This window comes from Oncorhynchus clarkii, chromosome 6 (genome assembly GCF_045791955.1).
Source record: "Oncorhynchus clarkii lewisi isolate Uvic-CL-2024 chromosome 6, UVic_Ocla_1.0, whole genome shotgun sequence".
Lineage (NCBI taxonomy): Eukaryota > Metazoa > Chordata > Actinopteri > Salmoniformes > Salmonidae > Oncorhynchus > Oncorhynchus clarkii.
The window spans coordinates 46544423-46568756 of record NC_092152.1 but is presented as its reverse complement, the minus strand read 5'-3'; the positions used below and the strand labels follow the sequence as shown (position 1 = coordinate 46568756).

Below are 24334 nucleotides of genomic sequence, written 5' to 3'. Positions count from 1 at the left end.
AGGCAGGGAGGCAAGAGGAAGGGAGGAAAGAGGAGGATAAATAGAGATGAGTAGTCACCTGGTGGCAACTTTTCCTGACCTGAAGAGGAGAGGAGCATTATACTGGGGAACTTACTACCTGTATCATAGCCAGCACTATAAATATGTGTATGTGTGTGCCAATTTGTGTACCTTGGTTAACCTGCTGTCTGGTGTTCAAGGTAAAAGGCCATTATAGCACTATGGGCTGGTTACCCAGACACAGGCTATGCCTAGTCTTGGACTAAAAAGCTATTTCAACTGAGAATCTCCATTGGTCAGGTTTTTCAGCACTAAACTAGGCTCAATCTGTGTCCGGGAAACCGGGCCTATTTTTATTCATTTTGTGCCTTTATTTAACTAGGCAAGTAAGTTAAGAACAAATTAATATTTACAATGACGCCATTTACATTTCACAGTCTGCACTGTTACACCCATCATGTGAGAACTGGTTTTGGAATTTGGCCCTGGAAATGGCTTGAAATGGTTAATTACAATTAACACCACAATACCAACCCCTGTTAGACTACAATGAGTTCTATTAGATAAGTGGCCGCACCCTGACCTCTAACCTCTGAGGGTCATCAGAAGGGCAAGTGGGGTTGTCCTGGCAATCTGTTGTTGACCTTAGGATACACGATTGGGGCGGCAGGTAGCCTAGTGGTTAGAGCGTTGGACTAGTAACGGAAAGGTTGCAAGATTGAATCGCCGAGCAGGTAAAAAAAACTCTCATTCTGCCCCTGAACAAGGCAGTTAACCCACTGTTCCTAGGCCGTCATTGAAAATAAGAATTTGTTCTTAACTGACTTGCCTAGTTAAATAAAGGTTTGTTTAAATAAATAAATAAATGTGCTAGATATGTAACATTATTATGTTAAAAGGCTGCCAAAGGAGATTAGTGCTAGGCTGGAACTAAAGCCTGCACACCATGTATCTCACCAGACCAAGTGCTGGTTCTGTGACTGCCAACAGAACTCCTCTGAGCTCTCTCTTTCTCAGAGTCTCTGGGAGAGCTTTGCTATGGCAACCAGAGTCTTTCTCTCTTCTCCCTCCCTCTCCACATCCCCAGAGAAAGAGAGAGAATGTTGAACTTCAAGGCTGTCTGTTCACAATGCTCCAATCAGAGTGTTAGGTAACAAGACACATACATAACTACAATCTACCTCACAGGTGAGCATAGGAGACCGGGACAGACTGGTTACTATGACAACCAGGACTCCTGTTCTGATGCAGACTCATGTCGGATGGTGATGAGGGTGATGATGATTGTGTGGAAAAGAAGGAGGAGAAGGAATAGGGGTAGGTGGTGATGGTGATAGTGTGTGTATTATGGACTGGAAATCACAGAAATGCATCAGGGGTATTTACAATATCTACCTAGTATTGCTTACAAAATGAAGGAGAAGTAAAAGCCCTGAAACAGTGCCATGTTTGTCTTTTTATAAACTCCTTCCTTTGAAGTTGTTCAAACAAAGCAATGCTATTACACAACAGGTCGTTAGCCTGTGCTTTTCTAGCCAAACCACCGCCAAAAACATCCCAGAAAGGCTTAGCTTCTACTTAAACATTTGCATTTCCCCAATTTACATAAGAAGAACATTCATCTATTTATTTTGTAAAACATGAAACCTTCAGAGCTCTCTCAGAGAACAGTTTTTGTTTTACAAACGTGGATAGTTTAAAAGAGCAAATGCCCCTAAACTTCTCATTTAGAAAACAGCCTATGTGGCATCAAACATTTAATCTGTCAAAAGTGACTACAAAGTGTAAATAGGATAATTTTGGTCATAAAGTCAGTCTCGTCCAAAACAACAGAAATTAATGTTGGGTTCATTTCAATTATGCCCTCATGCCCACACTAGCAGCACACAAGTAATTTTCAATTCGAAGTGCAGCTGCACATGACCCAATCGTAATACCTGTGTAAATATGGTTTGACATAGGATATCCCTTTGGGGCTAATTAGGGACCATCAGTAAATAACACAATATAAATGTGACAATATGTTAAAATTCCAATAACTTTCAATGACTTAAAAACCTCAGACCAACTATAAATTGTAGAAATTCATATAGGAATATTGAAAGCATTTAATGAGAAGGTGAACAACACACACACACACACACAGCCTCCAGGACATCTAAAACACCCGGTGTCACAGGCAGGGCAAGAAGATCATCAAGGACCTCTGCCATCCAAGCACAGCCTGTTCACCCCTCTAGCATTTAGAAGGCTGAGACAATATAGGTGCATCAAAGCTGGGACCGAGAGACTGATAAACAGCTTCTATCTCCAGGCCATCAGACTGTTAAACAGTCATCACTATCCACCTTCAGCCCAGTACCCTGCCCTGAACCATAGAGACTGTCACTAGCCGGCTACCACCCAGTACTCTACCCTGCACCTTAGAGACTGCTGCCCACTGGTCTCTGACTTTAATCATGTTTACATGATGTTATACCCACTCTACATGTACACCGAGTGTACAAAACATTAGGAACCCCTGCACTTTAAAAAAATATATATATATTTTTATTTCACCTTTATTTAACCAGGTAGGCTAGTTGAGAACAAGTTCTCATTTACAACTGCGACATGGCCAAGATAAAGCAAAGCAGTGCGACACAAAACAACAACACAGAGTTACACATGGAATAAACAAACATGCAGTCAATGATACAATAGAAAAGATACAACATACAGTGTGTGCAAATGAGCTAGGATAAGGGAGGTAGGCAATAAATAGGCCATAGTGGTGAAATAATTACAATTTAGCAATTAAACACTGGAGTGAAAGATGTGCAGAAGATGAGTGTGCAAGTAGAGACACTGGGGTGCAAAGGAGCTGGGGTGACCAGGGGTGCCAAAGATACTGGGGTGACCAGTGAGATATACCTGCAGCAGCACGTGCTACGGGTGGGTGATGCTATGGTGACCAGTGAGCTGTGATAAGGCGGGGCTTTACCTAGAAAAGACTTATAGATGACCTGGAGCCAGTGGGTTTGGCGACGAATATGAAGCGAGGGCGAGCCAGCGAGGGCGAGCCAACGAGAGCCAGCCAACGAGAGCATACAGGTCGCAGTGGTGGGTAGTATATGGGGCAGTGGTGGGATGTTTATGGGGCTTTGGTGACAAAACTGATGGCACTGTGATAGACTGCATCCAATTTGCTGAGTAGAGTTGTCATGACTCCGCCGAAGTCGGTCCCTCTCCTTGTTCGGGCAGCGTTCGGCGTCACCGGCCTTCTAGCCACCGCCGATCCACTTTTAATTTTCCATTTGTTTTGTCTTTGTCTTACACACCTGGTTTCAATCACCCAATTGCTTGTTTATTATTTAACCCTCTGTTCCCCATGTTTGTTTGTGAGTGATTGTTCGTTGTACATCAATCTGTTATTGTGGGCTCGCTATATTGCTTTGTATTTTGGATATTTTGAGTAAAGTCCGTTGATTACTCATATCTGCTGTCCTGCGCCTGTCTCGCTACACCAGCTACACACAGGACCATTACAAGAGTGTTGGAGGCTATTTTGTAAAGTACATCGCCGAAGTCAAGGATCGGTAGGATAGTCCGTTTTACAAGGGTATGTTTGGCAGCATGAGTGAAGGATTCTTTGTGGCGAAATAGGAAGCCGATTCTAGATTTAATTTTGAATTAGAGATGCTTAATGTGAGTCTGGAAGGAGAGCTTACAGTCTAACCAGACACCTAGGTATTTGTAGTTGTCCACATATTCTAAGTCAGAACCTTCCAGAGTAGTGATGCTGGACGTGCAGGCAGGTGTGGGCAGTGATCGGTTGAAGAGCATGCATTTAATTTTTACTTGGAGGCCACGGAAGGAGAGTTGTATGGCATTGAAACTCGTCTGGAGGTTAGCTAAGCATGCCCAGCTGAACAGCATGAGCTCTGAAGATAGATGAGGGGCAATCAATTCACATATGGTGTCCAGGGCACAGCTGGGGGCAGAAGGTGGTCTATAGCAAGCAGCAACGGTGAGAGACTTGTTACTGGAAAGGTGGATTTTTAAAAGTAGAATCTCAAATGGTTTGGGCACAGATCTGGATAGTAAGACAGAACTCTGCATGCTATTTCTGCAGTAGATTGCAACTCCGCCCCCTTTGGCAATTCTATCTTGTCAGAAAATGTTATAGTTAGGGATGGAAATTTCAGGGTTTTCGATGGTCTTCCTAAGCCAGGATTCAGACACGGCTAGGACTTCCGGTTGGCAGAGTGTGCTAAAGCAATGAATAAAACAAACTTAGGGAGGAGGTTGTCCATGACATTAACTGACCAGGTGACTCCAGGTGAAAGCTATGATCCCTTATTGATGTCACTTGTCAAATCCATTCAATCAAGTGTAGATGAAGTGGAGGAAACAGGTTAAAGAAGGATTTTTAAGCCTTGAGCAATGAGACATGGGACATGGATTGTGTATGTGTGCCGTTCAGAGGGTGAATGGGCAAGACAAAATAAGTGACGTTGAAGTAGGTGCCAGGCACACCGGTTTGAATATGTCAAGAACTGCTACGCTGTTGTTTTTTCTCATGCTCATCAAAGTGAAAGGTGAATTCTCCCAGTGTCATAATTAATGGGCTCCTAATCAACTAATATTTTGTTATTTTATTTTGCATTGTTTGTAACTCATTTTGTACGTAATGTTGCTGCTACAGTCTCTTATGACCGAAAAAAGCTTCTGGACATCAGAACAGACTTGAACTGGACGAAGATTTTTTCTTTAATGAGTCTGACGCAAAGGACTGAGGAAAGGACGCAAAGACTGAGGAAAAGGGGAGAAGGGCGGGGTTCCTTGTAAGAATTCACAGAAGAGTAGGTAAACCACCACTACCCTCCGTATTATTGGCCAACGTGCAATCATTGGAAAATAAACAGGACAATCTACGATTAAGACTATCCTACCAACGGCACATTAAAAAACGGTAATATCTTACAAACCACCCAACCCCCCCAAAAGAAATTCAGCCTACCACTGTTTTCAATGGCTCCCTTTTATTATAAGGCGAAATCCTCCCAGATTGCAGTTCCTAGGGCTTCCACTAGATGTCAACAGTCCTTAGAAAGAGTCATCATGCTGGTTTTTGGAAAAATGAGCCAGAAATTCAAGTTTTTCTAAGTGGCTCCCATTTTGGCTGTAGTGTTTCCGAGCACGTGGAAGAGAGCACATTCTTTGGTATTTTTCTCCGGTAAAGACAGTATCAATTCCTCGTCTTAAATTTGATAGTTTATTTACGTATTAGGGTACCTAAGGTTTGATTATAAACGTTGTTTGACTTGTTTGGAAAAGTTTATTAGTAACGTTTGGGATTCATTTTGTATGTATTTTGATGGAGGGAAACTGGGTGGATTATTGACTGAAGCGATGTGAGAATGCTGTTTTTTGACTACAGCTCATAGTGCCCACAAAGTTCATCACTAAGCTAAGGACCTGGGACTAAACACCTCCCTCTGCAACTGGATCCTGGAGTTTTTGACCGACCACCGACCAGGTGGTAAGGGTAGGCAACAACACATCTTCCATGCTGATTCTCAGCAACGCGTGCTTAGTGCCATCCTGTACTCCCTGTTCACCCATGACTGCATGGCTAAGGACCATCATTACGTTTGATGACAACACAAAAGCAGTAGGCATGATCACCAACAATGATGAGACCCCCCCCCCCCCACCCCCCCTCCTTTGTTTTTACACTGCTGCTACTCGCTGTTTATTAACTATGCATAGTCGTTTTACAAATTACCTAACTTGTATCCCCGCACATTGACTCGGTACTGGTACCCCCTGTATATAGCCTCGTTATTGTTATGTAATTTTCTTTTGTTAATTTTTGATTATTATTATTAATATATATATTTTTTTTACTTTAGTTTATTTAGTACATATTTATTTATTGAACCTCATTGTTGGTTAAGGGCTTGTAAAGTAAGCAGTTCACCTGTTGTATTCGGCACATGTGACAAATGATTTGATTTGTAAGCAGACTGACCCAGGTTTTTTTTAAATAGGATTTTGCCTGTTCTTAGATCTTTTCCATTTCTCTTCATCCCCCAAAAAACTCCCAGGTCCTTGCCGATGACAAGCATACCTTAACATGCAGCCACTACCCTGCTTGAAAATGAGTGGTACTGATGCTTTGTGTTTGTGGCAACACAAACATAAGGCTTTGTATTCAGGACATAAAGTTTATTGCTTTGCCACATTTTTGGGGCGATTTAATGCGACAAAATGAATGTTTGTAGCCAATCTGAGTTCATGCCTGCCTTGAATTTAATTGTGAATAAGGCTGAGATAATTATGCTGAGGGTCAACTAGCCAACTTGTCCCATATCTAGGCTGCTCGGACGAGACGTGAACCCGGGAGCCTGGCTAGCTAGCAACTAACTAAATAAATAGATACAATTTCAATAATGTAGGCTATCTGGCCTGAATTACATTTTAAATATGGCTTAGATATGGCTGAGAACAAAATATATTGAGCATCAATATTGTCGGGATATAACATTGGCTAGCTAGCTAAAAATGTGTGTAGCCATCTAGCAACTGCTGCTAAGGTACAAGAGAGTGGCTAGGTTTCAGGTTTGCGTAACAGCTTGGTACATAATAACTGGTAGATTTCCAATGAGGACATGCTGCATATTTCACTTTGAATGAGACAGTATAGCTGTGTTTGAATACTCATACTAACCGCACTATTTGTGACATACATTGAGTATGTAGTATGCTTATTGGTCATAGCATAGGTATAGTTAGTAGACCAAAAGTTCCCGGATGTAGTACTACATTCACCAAAATACAAAGAATATCAGCAGTGGACACTATTTCTGTGCTTTTAGGGCCCATAATGCAATTCTTCATAAAATGGGCGAGGCGTCACAACATTTTCAGATTTGAAGAAAATCTGATGAGAGTGGATACAAATTCTTTGCTTTAACAAAAACATACTTTTTTTGTTGCAATGTAATAAAGTAATGCCTTTTCAAATGAGATAAGTTACATGTTATGTTGGCTAGCAATTTGTTAGCTACACTATCCTTACGAACCGAATAGCATATCATTACAGCAGTATGTACTGGTATGTTAGCTAGCTACCAAACGTTAGTTGGCTACTAAAGGTGTGTTCGTAAATTCAGAGCGGTTCGGTCACGGAGCGTTCAGAGCGCACACTACACTAGATGCCTTACTCTCGCCGAGGAGTAGGGTTGATCAGAGTGTTCTGACCTCACAACGGCAGTCAAGCACCCGAGCTAACTGGCTAACATTGGCTAGCATGCTAGCTACTTCCAGACACAAATAAAAGAACACCTCACTCTGACCATTTTACACGCCCTAGCAGAGCTGATTAGGCTGTTTTCATGTTATCCTGAGCGTTGGTGACAATTTAATTATGATTTTTTTGCCGACGTTTACTGACACCGGCCATATTCAATGGGTGTTGAGTGTTCGTAAATTCTTCAGTTATTCTGTATTCTGGCACACTCAGACGGGAATACTCTGAAACCGGAGAGAATAGCCAGAGTGAATTTACGAACGCAACCTATTGACTTCATTATTCAAGTGATTCTTAGCATAGCTAAGTGGTATAGTCATTGTGCGTTCTTAATAGACATTGTTAATGAAGTCGTACGATGTCTAGCTAGTAATTTGTTATGCCTACAAGGTAGCAAGAAGTTGCGTAGCAACAGCATCAACTTCCGGTAGACAGGCGAAGCGCTAGTACTCTCAACAGAAAGTTTACCGTTCATTGACAGTATACTAAAAATGAACAAATAGTATATAGTATGTAGTATATACACTCATTAAGTATGTAGTATACAGTATGTTAGTATGGGTATTTGAACACAGCTTATGATCTGTAATCCTAATTCTGTCCATCATTTTCTGTTTCTACTTTCTACTTTTAGCCTGTTACCCCTATGTAATGAATTCGCTTCACTTCATGATTTTCTGTAAAATATAGCAGAGAAAAGATTGTTGTTCATTCTCTGATATTCAACGGGAAGGCACTTCTGATATGTAATCTTTCGCTGTCATTGAAGTGTCACTGTTTTAAACTTACACGACATGTCCCTATAGAAGAATGCAACATTTCTATCCATCTTTCCAGCAAGAAAATTATCGTTTGTGTCTATAATATACTGTACCATGGGGTGTTATACTGTATATTTAAATAATGTATTCTCAACATAGCTCATTCTAATATTTCAACTACTGTTCATTGAATTTTAGTTACACTGTTTATACACACCACATATCTATTTATATACTGGTATCTTGACATAGATAGCGCACTCTAATATATTTACTGCTGTACACACTGTATCATTCTTAGTACATCTTGCGTAAATCTATCCGATGTATATACGAATAGATCGTTATATTGTCACTGTTATAATGCTTTTTGGGTTGTCAATTGGATTTGTTCCAACATTTCTTGATTTATTTTACATTTAAATTTTTTTGTGTACTTGTTTGACAATTTTGCTGCACCTAGCTAGTAACATAAGCATCTTGCTGCACCTGGTATAACATCTGCTAAACTGTGTACGCAAGCAATAAACTTTTATGTGAACATAAAAATATTGTCTCAATTACATTGTGTAATTTATTGACGGTCCCTAACTACCCCCAGAGATAGGCTATCCAATGTCAAACCAATTTTGCCTTGGTCGCACACCAGTTGTCAGAATAACTTGTCTAACTGATTCCTACTTGCAAAAAACACACCTGAGACACCGACATCAAACCACACACAGAAACTAACCCACGTTTGAATTCAGTCATGGCCGCTAGTGTTAATTAATTAACCAAATCTAAAACGAGGCCAGCGTTTTCTGTGATATGAATGAGATGAAATAGAAATAAACATAAAAGCTAATTGACCAACTAAGCTTGATTGCATTTAGATTAATATATTTGAGTCATTTAGCAGACGCTCCAATCCAGAGGGACAAGAAGCACATTTAATTGAGGAAGGTGAAACAACAACCACATAGTAAAACCTTGATTGGATGAGTGCGCAGAGGTCGACAACAACACAGCTTTACAGCCAGCCTTATCATGGAGCTGCACACAGGGGCCCATTTCTCTCCAGCTCCATCAGCTTTCCAGCTAGTAAACATATGGTGGATGATTCCTCACCACTGTAGATTCTGCTAAACAAGATCCCCCATGTGCACCAATAAGCTCATTCCCCCAAGACCTGAATGTGCGCTGATAAATATATATCCCCCCTGGAGTGGTGGAGTCTAGATGGAACTAAATGAGACCTGAAAGGCAGAGAGACCAGTAGCATGCAGTCGCACGCACCCCATACGAGCGCACACACAGATCAGGTAACAAGCCACTGTTCTGTCACTTAAAGAGTCAAACCAGGAACAATTTGCAATATCCAGAGGAGTCCTGAGGGACATCAGGTAACTTCTCTACTCTCCACACCTCTATCTCTGCCTCGTCATGTCTCCTCTCCTGCTCTTTATGCATCTACCTTCCTCTTCTCTCTACCTCCTATTTGGATCAATTCTCCCCTCCTTTTAAAACAAATAAAAAATTGCAGTTCTGAAGCAGAGGTGATATAAGATCCTCTCCCACATACACACACCCACACGTACACAAACACTAACAAGCAACTCCATTATATTAGCATTATAGATCAATTCTACCTCCCCCAATTATACTCCCTCTTCTAGCTCTGTTCGGCTCCCAGTCTCTCTCTAGGGCCTACTCTACGTATGGAAAACAAACTATCACAGCGCTCTCACACTCACACACTCACACACACACACAAAACACCCACGCACATCACCAATAAGCTTTATTGGAGGCCATAACTTAGTGATTTGGATGGCGTCTGACATCAAACCCCACTGGAGGTGTTGACTCAGCTCTATGGGGTACAGAGGGAGGGAGGTGTGTGTGTATTGAAAAGTGTATAGCACTATGTTACCAGTGAAGCCAGGGAGACATATGTCAGGAAGGCCAGAACACACCGTGCCGACGAAAGTCTAAAAGCAGTGGGTGGCTGCAGAGTGTTCACAATCACCATGTGTGTGGTGATTTAACATGTAGATTCGTCAAGATTGAACAGAAAATGACCGCCGACGTTCTATCTAAGAAGATAGGATGGCCACCCGCTGCTTTTTCCCGTTCATCAGCATGGTGTGTTTTGGCCTTTACACTTACAGTCAAGTGAAGTAACTATAGTGAAGAAAATAACACCCTCCTTACAATCAAACATTGGGGAGGTTTGATAATGCTGTGGGGTTACTTTGCTGCCTCTGGTACTGGCGGCCTTGAACATGTGCAAGAAATGAAACCAACAGATGATCAAGGTGTTTTGGATTGTAATGTTCAACCCATTGTCCAAAAACTGGGTCTCCTCCTCTTTCAGCAGGACAACAACCCCAAACACACATAAAAATCACCCAGTGTTGGTTCAAGAAGATTTGGCGGACTGTTCTGGAATGGCGAGTGATGAGTCCAGATCTGAATCCCATCAATAACCTATGGAGATATCTGAAAACAGCAGTTGGTCGAAGGCAACCCAAAAACATTGAAGAATTGGAACCGTTTGAAGTTGAAGAGCGGGCCAAATTGCCAATAGAAAGGAGCTGCAAGCTCATTGATGGCTACAAAAAGCATGTGTTGGCAGTTCTTGGCCAAGGGCTATGTAATCGAGTACTAGCTCAGGGGTGCCAATAATTATGCCAATGCCATTTGTTTTTACTTTTAAAATGTAAATAGTAAATTCTGTAAAAAAAACAATTGGTTCTGCAATGTTGAAAATCCAATTACAGGTAACGAGGTGGTTAGAGAGTTAGGCCAGTTACCGAAAGGTTGCTGGATCGAATCCCCGAGCAGACAAGGTAAAAAATCTGTCGTTCTGCCCCTGAACAAGGCAGTTAACCCACTCACCACACTCTATTTCTACTTATTTAAGAAGAAAAAATGTGCAAGTGTGCCACAATATTACGTCGTAATTGCATCTAAAGTGAAGGGACCCCCCCCCCAAAAAAAGGAGTCTTGTTGTGGAATTATGCTCGTTCAACGACTAGGATAGGATAATAGGATGACATACAGATGCATGCATGCACACACACTCACATCTCTGATGAAGTACTCCAGAGTAGCATAGGCGATAGCTATCCCGTCGTGGGTGCTGGTGCCCCGCCCCAACTCGTCCAGGATGACCAATGACCTCTCGGTTGCCCGGGTGATAATTTCCGAGGCTTCCGTCAGCTCCTCCATGAATGTGCTTCGGCCCTTATAGATGCTGTCAGATGCTCCCATTCTACCAAAACACACACACATTAATTATGCTTTCAGACGTTCCCATCCTACAGACCAATAACACACAGGAGAGAAGAATTTTAGAATGAAATGTGTCTACTTCATTCTACTCATTTTATTTCTACATTTTACAGGCAGAGGGGAGGAACACAGCTTTAGGGTGTTTGTGTGAGTGTGTTCCACAAAGCAGTGAAAAGACAAAACAGTTTGTATTTGTACTAATACCTACACGTGTTGGACCTGTGTGACACCCATAGCCTACCGTCCATTAATAACAACACACAATCTCCTTGCACAACCTTGAACCCCCTCCTACAGACTGCGACTCAACTCAACTCACAGCACAAAAAAAGAGAAGCAAGGTAAGACATGCCTAACAATATACACTGAACAAAAATAAACGCAACTTTGTTACAGTTCATCTAAGGAAATCAGTTAATTGAAATACATCCATTAGGCCCTAATCTATGGATTTCACATCATTGTGAATATAGATATGCATCTGTTGGTCAGAGATACCTTAAAAAAAAAGGGTAGGGGCGTGGATAAGAAAACCAGTCAGTATCTGGTGTGACAACCATTTGCCTCGTGGAACGAGACACTCCTTCGCATAGAGTTGATCAGGCTGTTAATTGTGGAATGTTGTCTCACTCCTCTTCAATGGCTGTGCGAAGTTGCGGTAACTAGAACACGCTGTAGTACACCTCGATCCAAAGCATCCCAAACATGCTCAATGGGTGACATGTCTGGTGAGTATGCAGGCCATGGGAGAACTGGGACGTTTTCAGCATTCAGGAATTCTGTACAGACGCTTGTGACATGGGACCATGCATTATCATTCTGAAAAAGGAGGTAATGGCGGAGGATGAATGGCACAACAATGGGCCTCAGGATCTTGTCATGGTATCTCTGTGCATTGACATTGATTAAATGCAATTGTGTCCATAGCTTATGCCTGCCCATACCATAACCCCACCATGGGGCACTCTGTTCACAATGTTGACATCAGCAAACCGCTCTTCCACAATATGCCATACACGCTGTCTGCCATCTCCCCGGTACAGTTGAAACCGGGATTAATCTGAGAAGAGCACACTTCTCCAGCATGCCAGTGGCCATTGAAGGGGAGTATTTGCCCACTGAAGTTGGTTATAACGCCTAACTACAGTCAGGTCAAGACCCTGGTGAGGACAGCGAGCATGCGATGAGCTTCCCTGAGACGTTTCTGACAGTTTGTGCAGAAATTCTTCAGTTGTGCAAACCCACAGCTTCATCAGCTGTCCGGGTGGCTGGTCTCAGACGATCCCGAAGGAGGTTCGGGGCTGGCGTAGTTACACGCTGTCTGCGGTTGTTTTACCAGGAGGCGGCTTATAGTAGAGAAATGAACATGACATTCTCTGGCAACAGTTCTGGTGGACTTTCCTGCAGTCAGCATGCCAATTGCACGCTCCTTCAAAACTTGAGACACCTGTGCCCTTTTGTTATGTGACAAAACTGTACATTTTAGAGTTGCCTTTTATTTTCCCCAGCACAATGTGCACCTGTTATGATCACGCTGTTTAATCAGCTTCTTGATATGCCACACTTGCCAGATGGATGGATTATCGTCGCAAAGGAGAAATGGTCACTAACAGGTATGTAAACAAATTTGTGCACAACATTTGAGAGAAATAAGCTTTTTGTGTGTATGGTACATTTATGGGATCTTTTATTTCAGCTCATGAAACATGGGACAAACACTTTACATGTTCCGTTTATATTTTTGTTCAGTGTATATTAAAATATTCAGGTTTCAAACAATTAAGTATGTTTTGAAAATGCATACTGCCTCCAGCTCATTGCAAAGTGGTGTGTGACGCACTGATGAAGCCTGCCTTCCGTTGCCGTTTAATGCCGCATTCAAAACAACTGGGAACTCGGAAATCTCCGACTTCAGTGCGTTCAAGACAACAGGGGGAAAAAATATCTCTGACTGGGAAAAATCATTTTGAACAGTCATCCAACTTGGAATTCCAACTCGGGAACTTGGGCCGCTTTCTAGAGTTCCGACTTTCCGACCTGAAGGTCACTGACGTCATGATTTGACCTCGTATATTTCAGAGTTTCCAGTTGTCTTGAAAGCACCAATCTCTTGCCCTGTCTGACAGATGTTCCACTCAAAGGCTCTGTATCTGTATGCTGTAAGCATGTAATAAGATAGGCAATGAAAATACTATACACACGCGCCAATTTAATTTGTACACGCGCTAATTTAATTCCCAAAAATTATGCAAATTAACCTATAAGCATGACCAGTCAAATATATTTCCATCGACTGGTATTTCCATCATTAAATAGGCTAAAAGGCATTATTTCATAATGGGATTTTTTTCCTAATTCTCCCGGCAAATTGGCAATTTAATTTATTGACTTTTAGAAAATAAAATGTACAAATAAATTGGACAAAAGCAGGCTATTAGCGACTAACGGAAATCCTGGTGTGTGTCCATGCGTGTGTGTGTGTGTGAGCAGAGCCTAAGATTAGGATGCAGATGAGAATTCTGTTGAATGCTGTCAGATCACAGAATAAGAGATTAATGAAACCAGACAGACAGACAGACAGGGAGAGAGAAAAAAATCGCAACTCACATGAACTAGATTAGTCTCTCCCTCACTGATAACCATTGACTAATAATGGATTGTTCACCTCTAAACATTTCAATATACATTTCAATATTCAATATACAAATCAAACAATCCAAATATACAGTCAACAATACAGCCCAATTGTCGCAGTAGTATGACTACAGCCAGTTAGTGCATTGCAGGAACACTCGACTCTTACCAATACAAGCAACATTAATTTCATTTTCAATATGGTTTCCGCACCTCTCAACATGCTTATTGTCATTTGACCAATCAGATAAACTGCTGACGTCTGTAACAACAGATGTAACTTGGGGCTCCCAGGTGGCGCAGCGGTCTAAGGCACTGCACCTCAGTGCTAGAGGTGTCACTGAACCTGAATCCAGGCTGTATCACAACCAGCTGTGATTGGGAGTCCCATAGGGTGGAGCACAAATGGCCCAGCGTTGCCCGGGTTTGGCCGGTGTAGGCCGTCATTGTAAATAAGAATATGTTCTTAAATGACTTGCCTAGATAAATAAAGGTTAAATAAAAATAATAATAATAATTTTAAAACCATGGTTACGGCACATGCCAGAGAGAGGGGAAGGGTGTGGCCAGCATACCTCTGCATCTCCTCAAACAATTAGGGTGTGCACGTTGCGTGCATGTGTGTCATACTCCAGGAAAGTTTTATCAGTCAAATATATAACGTAGCCTTGCAGTGGATAGACGAGTACAAGACCATGAGGCTATTCAGCTGGCTCAGTGATGCCATGTAGATAACATGCCAAAGCAAACTGTGTGGTCTTTTATTTCTAAATAAAACTATTATTTTGGATACTTCAATATTCTGTGGCTGTACGGACTGGCACTCACTCACAAAATAAGGAGCTGTTATCTGCGTTTCACCAGACCATAAGCATCTGTGGACATCATGGCTGTCTTGGAGTTTCCCCTCGTTTAGGGAGTGATTTTCTGCTGATTCGCTGTACGCATTCATTCCTTTATTTATTCTGTTTCACTTCCTCCATTATTCATTCTCTTGATTAGGCCTCCAGACTAGAGGCAGTTTGCCAGCGAAAACTCAGTCTAAGCGAAGCCAGATGGGTTGTAAGGACCCTCCGTGCCATGCTCTGCCACCCACCCACCCACCCGAAAGCCATTCCATGCCACCTCTGTCCACACTTCCAACAGAATAGACGCCAGTGGAATATTGGAAGACTTGCCCTTTACACAACAACCATGCCCTTCAATCCAGCTATGAAACATTCAGGGCTGGGTCTGGGTGAATGGACCATGATGAGCCTACTTGTGGACTAAAAAACACTTTCAATAGAGAGTCTACAATGAAGGATGGTTTCCCAGACACAGATTAAGCCCAGTCTTAAAAGCAGGCTCAATGTAGAATCTCACCTGAAAATGCTTATTCAGTCCAGGATTAGGCAGAATCTGTGTCACAGAAACAGCCCCTTAAAGTCTACATAGATTGAAGGGGTCTGTGACTTCTGGTGTAAGATCAATCATCCCTACTACTAAACTGTCTTTAGAAACAGAGGTCTATCAGTCCCTCCAGCATTTCACAACATTTTTGTATTATATTTGAGGGTTGATGGCTCACCTCTCTAACCGTTAGGCTACTTTGTCAACCGGTAATAGTGCAGTGATTTTTCAAATCTGCATAAAATGCGGGAAATTGTTGATTTATTTAATTGATCACAAAATCCTGGAGAGACTCGCCTATTGTGTTTCTGCTGCTAAGGGATTGACTACGTGTGGATCTTCTGAAGCTCAAAGTCCATGCAGGCTGCATCTAAAGCACTGCGTCAGAGAGATGCTACAATACAGACTGCAGAATCAAGACATGAAAACCATTTTGACATAATATATGACATGAAAACAGAGAAGAGGAGATAGGAGACATCAGAGAACAAAGAGTAATGGCTGGTTTGAATGTACGGTCGATGTAAGGTCCTTTTCAAACAGCTTTCTACATTTCATTTCCTCTGCGGTTTCCATAACAACAGTGAGGAAAAGAGAAAATGTGCTCCATAACCTTCAGATTCAATATGTCCATCAGAGGTAAAATACCATCAGAAACACACGGACAACACACATGCACTCGTCCATCAGCACTCAAATACCATCAGCCATGAACGCACAAACAACGAGACACATACACACTTTCCAACCAAGGGAACACACTGGTGAACTCTGTTGAGGAGGAAACAGATTATGTCATCTCATCTCCCGAACTAAAATAGCATTCTCTCTGTCCTTTATAACACACACAACGTGTGAGATAAAGAGAGGGATGAGACTGGCAGAGGATGGAGGAATCTACCTTTTCTCTTTGTCATCTCAGAGGAGTGTATATTCATAATGAGTTTATTATCCAGATAAAGCATAATCTTTCTCCCTTTCTCCAAAACGCTTCATTTTAAATGGCCATACAGCATATCTTATTTATAGTAGAGGTCGACCGATTATGATTTTTCAACGCTGATACCGATTATTGGAGGACCAAAAAAGTAGATACCGATTAATCGGCCGAGTTTTTACATTTATTTTTAATAATGACAATTACAACAATACTGAATTAACACTTATTTTAACATAATACTACAATACAATAAATAATAATACAATAAAATCAATTTAGCCTCAAATAAATAATGAAACATGTTACATTTGGTTTAAATAATGCAAAAACAAAGTGTTGGAGAAGAAAGTAAAAGTGCAATATGTGCAATGTAAGAAAGCTAACGTTTAAGTTCCTTGCTCAGAACATGAGAACATATGAAAGCTGGTGGTTCCTTTTAACATGAGTCTTCAATATTCCCAGGTAGGAAGTTTTAGGTTGCAGTTATTATAGGAATTATAGGACTATTTCCCTCTATACCATTTGTATTTCATTAACCTTTGACTATTGGATGTTCTTATAGGCACAATTTTGCCAGTGTAACAGTATAGCTTCCGGCCCTCTCCTCGCTCCTCCCTGGGCTCGAACCAGGAACACAACGACAACAGCCACCCTTGAAGCAGCGTTACCCATGCAGAGCAAGGGGAACAACTACTCCAAGCCTCAGAGCGAGTGACATTTGAAACGCTATTAGCGCGCACCGCGCTAACTAGCTAGCCATTTCACATCAGTTACACTAGCCTAATCTCGGGAGTTGATAGGCTTGAAGTTGAAGAGCTGCTGGCAAAAGCACGAAAGTGCTGTTTGAATGAATGCTTACGATCCTGCTGCTGCCTACCACCGCTCAGTCAGATACTTGTATGCTTGTATGTTCAGTCAGATAATATGCAACGCAGGACACGCTAGATAAACTAGTAATATCATCAACCATGTGTAGTTATAACTAGTGATTATGATTGATTGATTGTTTTTTATATGTTTTTTATAAGTTTAATGCTAGCTAGCAACTTACCTTGGCTTACTGCATTCGCGTAACAGGCAGTCCCCTTGTGGAGTGCAACGAGAGGCAGGTGGTTAGAGCGTTGGACTAGTTAACTGTAATGTTGTCAGCTCGGGGGATCCAATCTTGCAAGGTGAAAATCTGTTGTTCTGCCCCTGAACGAGGCAGTTAACCCACCGTTCCTAGGCCGTCATTGAAAATAAGAATGTGCTCTTAACTGACTTCAAATTTTTAACGGCCAAATCGGTGTCCAAAAATACAGATTTCCGATTGTTATGAAAACTTGAAATCGGCCCTAATTAATCGGCCATTCCGATTAATCGGTCGGCCTCTAATTTATAGTCTAGGAGAGAGAAGAGAGAATGAGAAAGGGGTGTAGGAGAGAGAACGAGAAGAAGAAAAGTGGAAACATGTGAGTGTTGGTACTAGAGGGAACATCAGCTACTTCTACAGGGCAGTACTTCAGAACAGAGGGGGAGAGAAATGGGGAGAAAAAGAGCGTGAAGAGAAAAAGCATCAGAGAGACCCTCATACTTCAAGCATTGCTGTGCTTTAAAGACTGGCAGAGCTCTGATCTACAGCTGTAGTACTTAGATAGCCTTTTATACCCTACGAAAACTGTATTGTTCTTTACACCCACAACAACTGAAGTTTGTTGACCTGGTTTGACAGAGATCGAAGAGAGAGAGAGGGACAGAGGTTTCTCACACACACACACACACACACACACACACACACACACACACACACACACACACACACACACACACACACACACACACACACACACACACACACACACACACACACACACACACACACACACACACACACACACACCCTGTAAATTAGCCAAAGTTGGCGCTCAGAGGAGCGATCCACATGCCAAAGCAGCAGCTACTATTCCTGGGGTCCAGCAAAATTAAGGTAGTTTATACAATTTTAAAAACATTACAATACATTCACAGATTTCACAAAACACTGTGTGCCCTCAGGCCCCTACTCCACCACTACCACATATCTACAGTACTAAATGTGTATGTAATAGTGCGTATGTTATGGTGTGTGTGTGTGTGTGTGTGTGTGTATGCATGCGTCTGTGCCAATGTTTGTGTTGCTTCACAGTCCCTGCTGTTCCATAAGACGTTTTTTTCATCTGTTTTTTAAATCAGATTTTACTGCTTGCGTCAGTTACTTGATGTGGAATAGAGTTCCATGTAGTCATGGCTCTATGTAGTATTGTGTGCCTCCCATAGTCTGTTCTGGACTTGGGGACTGTGAAGAGACCTCTTGTGGCATGTCTTGTGGGGTATGCATGCGTGTCCGTGTGCCAGTAGTTTAGCTTTGTGCCAGTAGTTTAGACAGACAGCTCGATGCATTCTACCTCTCATAAATAAAAGTTGTGATGAAGTCAATCTCTCCACTTTCAGCCAGGAGAGATTGACATGCATATTATTAATATTAGCTCTCTGTGTACATTCAAGGGCCAGCCGTGCAGCCCTGTTCTGAGCCAATTGCAATTTTCCTAAGTCCCTTTTGTGGCACCTGACCACATGACTGAACAGTAGTCCAGGTGTGACAAAACTAGGGCCTGTAGGACCTGCCTTGTTGATAGTGTTGTTAAGAAGGCAGAGCATTGCTATATTATAGACAGACTTCTCCCCATCTTAGCTACTAATGCATCAATATGTTTTGACCATGACAGTTCACAATCTAGGGTTACTCCAAGCAGTTTAGTCATCTCAACTTTCTCAATTTCCACATTATTTATTACAAGATTTAGTTTAAGTTTAGAGTTTAGTGAGTGTTCTGTTCCAAATACAATGCCTTAAGTTTTAGAAATATTTAGGGATAACTTGTTCCTTGCCACCCACGCTGAAACTAACTGCAGCTCTTTGTTGAGTGTTGCACTCATTCCAGTCGCTGTAGAAGCTGACGTGTATAGTGTTGAGTCATCCACATACATAGACATTCTGGCTTTACTCAATGGCAGGTCGTTAATAAACATTTTAAAAAGCAAGGGGCTTAAACAGCTACCCTGGGGAATTCCTTATTCTATCTGGATTATATTTGAGAGGCTTCCATCAAATAACACCCTCTGTGTTCTGTTAGACAAGTAACTCTTTATCTACATTATAGCAGGGGGTGTAAAGCCATAACACATACTTTTTCCAGCAGCAGACTATGATCGATAATGTCAAAAGCTGCAATGAAGTCTAACAAGACAGCCCCCACAATCATTTTATCATCAATTTCTCTTAGTAAATCATCAGTCATTTGTGTAAGTGCTGTGCTTGTTGAGTGTCCTTCACTATAAGCATGCTGAAATTCTGTTCTGTCGATTTGTTTACTGTGAAACAGCATGTATCTGGTAAAAAGAAACATCCCCAGAAGTTTACTAAAGGTTGGTAACAGGCAGATTGGTCAGCTATTTGAGTCAGTAAAGGGGGCTTTATTATTCCTTAGCTTCCCTCCAGGCCTGAGGGCACACGCTCTCTAGTAGGCTTAAATTGAAGATGTGGCAAATAGGAGTGGCAATATTGTCTGCTATTATCCTCAGTCATTTTCCATCTAGATTGTCAGACCCCGGTGGCTTGTCATTGTTGATAGGCAATAATACTTTTTTCACCTCTTCCATACTGACTTTACGGAATTCAAAAGTACAATTCTTGTCTTTCATAATTTGGTCCGATATACTTGGATGTGTTGTGCCAGCGTTTGTTGCTGGCATGTCATCCCTAAATTTGCTTAATTGTGCAATGAAAAAGTAATTAAAGGATATCAGTGGGCATTGTGATGAATGAGCCATCTGATTCAATAAATAAAGGAGCCGAGTTGGCTTTTCCCCCCAAAATTTCATTTAAGGTGCCCCAAAGCTTTTTATTATCATTCTTTATAGAATTTATTTTTGCTTCATAGTGTGGTTTATTTTTATTTAGTTTAGTCACATGATTTCTTAATTTGCAGTACGTTTGCCAATTAGTTGGGCTGCCAGACTTAGTTGCCATACCTTTTGCCTCATCCCTCTCAACCATACAATTTTTCAATGTCTCATCAATCCAAGGGGATATAACAGTTTTTACAGTCATTTTCTTAATGGGTGCATGCTTATTAGTAACTGGAATAAGTAGTTTCATAAATGCGTCGAGTGCAGTGTCTGGTTGCTCCTCATTACACACCACAGACCAAAAAATAGTCTTTATATCACCAATATTTGAATCACAACTAAACTTATTGTACATTATATTAGGCCCAGCCTTTGGAACTTTGTTTTTCATTTATATGCTATTATATTGTGTTCACTATATCCTATGGATTTGGATACTGCTTTAAAGCAAATATCTGCAGAGTTAGTAAAGATGTGATCAATGCATGTTGAGGATTTATTTCCTGTGCTGTTTGTAACTACCCTGGTAGATTGACTGATCCAGGTTGCAGGCACTGGTCACAGTTTGAAGTTATTTCCTGAGTGGGCAGCTTGATGATAGCCAGTCAATTTTTAAAATCACCCAGAAAATATACTTCTCTGTTGATATCACATACATTATCAAGCATTTCACACATATTATCCAGATACTGATGGTGGTCTATAGCAGCTTCCTACAAGAATGGGCTTTAGGTGAGGCAGATGAACCTGTAGCCATATTACTTCAACAGAATTGAACATTCGATCGTCTCTAAGCTTTAAAGGAATGTGGTTCTGAATAGACCACAACACCGTTGGCATTTCTGTCTTTTCAGAAGTTGTTATAACCATGTATAGCTAGCTACCTATGTATCATCAAAGGTATTAAGTGAGTTTCAGAGATTGTCAGAATATGAATGTCATCTGTTACTAGCAAATTATTGATTTCATGAACCTTGTTTCTTATGCTACATATGTTAACATGTTAGATTAGGTTATTTACATTGTGTCTTCCAATGCCCCAAGGATAATGTACATTTGCTGTAGCTGTAACGGAATTCCTCTTCTTCAGAGGAGGAGTAGCAAGGATCAGACCAATGTGCAGCGTAGTAAGTGTCCATAATGATATATTTAATAAATCAACAGAACACTGAACAAAAATAACAGAAGTACAAACAAACAACCAAAACAGTCCCGTATGGTGAAAACGCTCACACAGGAAACAACCACCCACAAAACACAATAGAAAACAGGCTAACTAAATATGGCACCCAATCAAAGACAACGACTGACACCTGCCTCTGATTGAGAACCATACTAGGCCAAACACATAGAAATATAACAGAACAAAACATAAAAAAACAACATAGAATGCCCACCCCAACTCACACCCTGACCAACTAAAATAAAGACATAAAAAAGGAACTTAACGTCAGGACGTGACAGTTGCCTTATGACATCTCAGCGACACAATGGTAGGGATTAAATGAGCTGGACTTGGGTCATTGATAAGTCATTGTCTCAACGCAGCCTTATAATGCTGAGAAAGGATCCAGCAACCCAAATGATTTTAGTGGATCCCATCCTCTTTATAATACAAGCTTTGTTTCCAGAAGGTATCCGAATTGTCAATAAATGTTAAAACCACAGAGCTGCAATAGTCTCGTAGCCAGTTACGGAGGGCTAAAAGTCTGCTGAACCGTTGAATGCCACGATTTAGGGAGGGCAGAGGGCCAGATATTATGGGGCGTTTGTTGGTGTCAAGTAGAGACTGTCAAGTAGAGACTATCAAGTAGTGACTGACTCACAGCCACGGGAAGCTGGTGATATCCTAAACTTTTGCCCCAGGAAAACAGAAAGTCTTTGCCCCAGGTACAGATACATGCCTCACCGTCGAACTCCCTATCAAAATCACCGGAATGATCACGGCCTCGAAGAAGATTGCGAGGCCAAAGTCACAGAACTCACCTGAGAAGCTCTGATCCAGAGAGCACGGCCCAGTGGAGGTATACTTTCTGGGTGATTTAAATATTGACTGGCTTTCATCAGGCTGCCCACTCAAGAGAGAGCTTCAAACTGTAACTAGTGCCTGCAACCTGGTTCAGGTTATCAATCAACCTACCAGGGTAGTGACAAACAGCACAGGAATGAAATCATCAACATGTATTGATCATATCTTTACTAATACTGCAGAAATTGGTTTGAAAGCAGTATACAAATCCATCGGATGTAGTGATCACAATATAATAGCCATATCTAGGAAAACCAAAGTTCCAAAGGCTGGGCCTAATATAGTGTATGAGGTTTTGTAGTGATTCCTATGTTGTTGATGTGAAGAATATTTGTTGGTCCATGGTGTGTAATGGCGAGCAACACTTGACACATTTATTTCTTATCCCAGTTACTAATAAGCACGCACCCATTAAAAAAAATGATTGTAAAAACTTAAATCACGTGGATAGATGAGGAATTGAAAAACTGTATGGTTGAGAGGGATGAGGCAAAAGAGATGGCAAATAGGTCTGGCTGTAAAACCGATTGGCAAGCGTAACGCAAATTGAGAAATTATGTGACTAAACTGAATAAAAAGAAGAAGAAACCACACTGTGAAACAAAGATAAATGATAAAGAATGATAGTAAAAAGCTTTGGCGCACCTTAAATGAAATGTTGGATGAAACTCATTCATTGAATCATAGCTCAGTCATGACAAAATTCACTGATATTGATAATCCACTGATACTACTTTAATGATTTTTTTAATTGGCAAGATTAGCAAATTTAGGCATGACTTGCCAGCAATAAACGCTGACACTACACATCCAAGTATATTTGATCAAATTACAAAAGACAAGCATTGTAATTTTGAATTCTGTAAAGTAAAAGGTGAAAAAATATTATTGTCTATCAGCAATGACAAGCCACCGGGGTCTGACAACTTGGATGGACAATTTCTGAGGATAAGTGGATGATATTTCCACTCCTATTTGCCATATCTTCAATTTAAGCTCACTAGAAAGCGTGTGCCCTAAGGCCTGGAGGGAAGCAAAATGTATGGCCTTGCCCTGATCCGTTTCACCTGTCTTTGCGATTGTCTCCACTCCCCTCCAGGTGTCACCCAACTTCCCCTTTATCCCCTGTGTATTTATACCTGTGTTCTCTGTTTGTCTGTTGGCAGTTTGTTTTGTTCTTCATACCTACCAGCGTTTTTCCCTTTGCTCCTGTCTTGTCTATAGTTCCTGTTAGTTTTCCCAGTGTTGACCTTTCTGACTGCCCTGACCCTGCCTGCCGTCCTGTACCTTTGCTCCACTACTCTGGATTACCAACCTCTGCCTGACCTGACCCTGAGCGCGCCTGCTGTTCCAGTGAATTACACCTATTCTGGATTATTGACCCCTGCCTACCTTGACCTGTCATTTGCCTGCCCCTGTTTAAAGAATAAACTTTTGTTTATTCAACACTGCACCTGGGTCATACCTTAAAACTTGAACGTACGAACTGGCAATGACTGACCCAGCAGACTTGGACCATCTCCGCAACGCCATCTCCTCCCAAGGAGCCAGCATTGGTAGGCACGAGGAGTTGCTTTGCGGTCTGATGGAAGGGTTCCAGGCCGTGGCTGAACGTCACGACCTAGCATTGGACACATTGTGGGAGCAATTCTGTGGGTTGTCTACTAGGCAGCCATATCACGACGATAACCTCCAAGCCCCTCAGTAACCCTGCTGGTAGCAGCGCCGTCACCCCGGTTTCCCAGGAACCCTGCTTACCTCCCCCAGAGCGCTTCAATGGAGAGTCGGGCACCTGTCAGGCATTTCTCGCTCAGTGTTCCCTCATCATGGAGCTGCAGCCTTCCTCCTTCCCCTTGGACCACTCTATGATAGCGTACTTCACCACGCTGATGTCTGGGAGGGCCCTCGCCTGGGCTAAGGCCGTTTGGGAACAACAGTCAGCCGTATGCCTCAGTCTGGAGGGATTTGTGGCGGAGTTGAAAAAAGTTTGAGGCTCGGGTGTCCGGAAGCTACACCAGCTTCGGCAGGATTTCCGCACGCTAGCAGCGGGGCATGCCTGGAACCCGGAAGCGCTGG

The 24334-nt window shown here is 41.8% G+C and overlaps 1 protein-coding gene across 2 annotated transcripts in view; it reads right to left on the bottom strand.

The window, feature by feature from the left end:
• LOC139411217 (mutS homolog 3 (E. coli)) overlaps positions 1-24334 on the bottom strand; it is a 135090-nt gene that overhangs the window by 23664 nt on the left and 87092 nt on the right. For both annotated transcript variants that reach the window (XM_071157218.1, XM_071157219.1), the window contains exon 21: positions 11131-11317. In XM_071157218.1, the coding sequence (XP_071013319.1) occupies positions 11131-11317 (187 nt within the window). The remainder of the gene's footprint in view (positions 1-11130; positions 11318-24334) is intronic.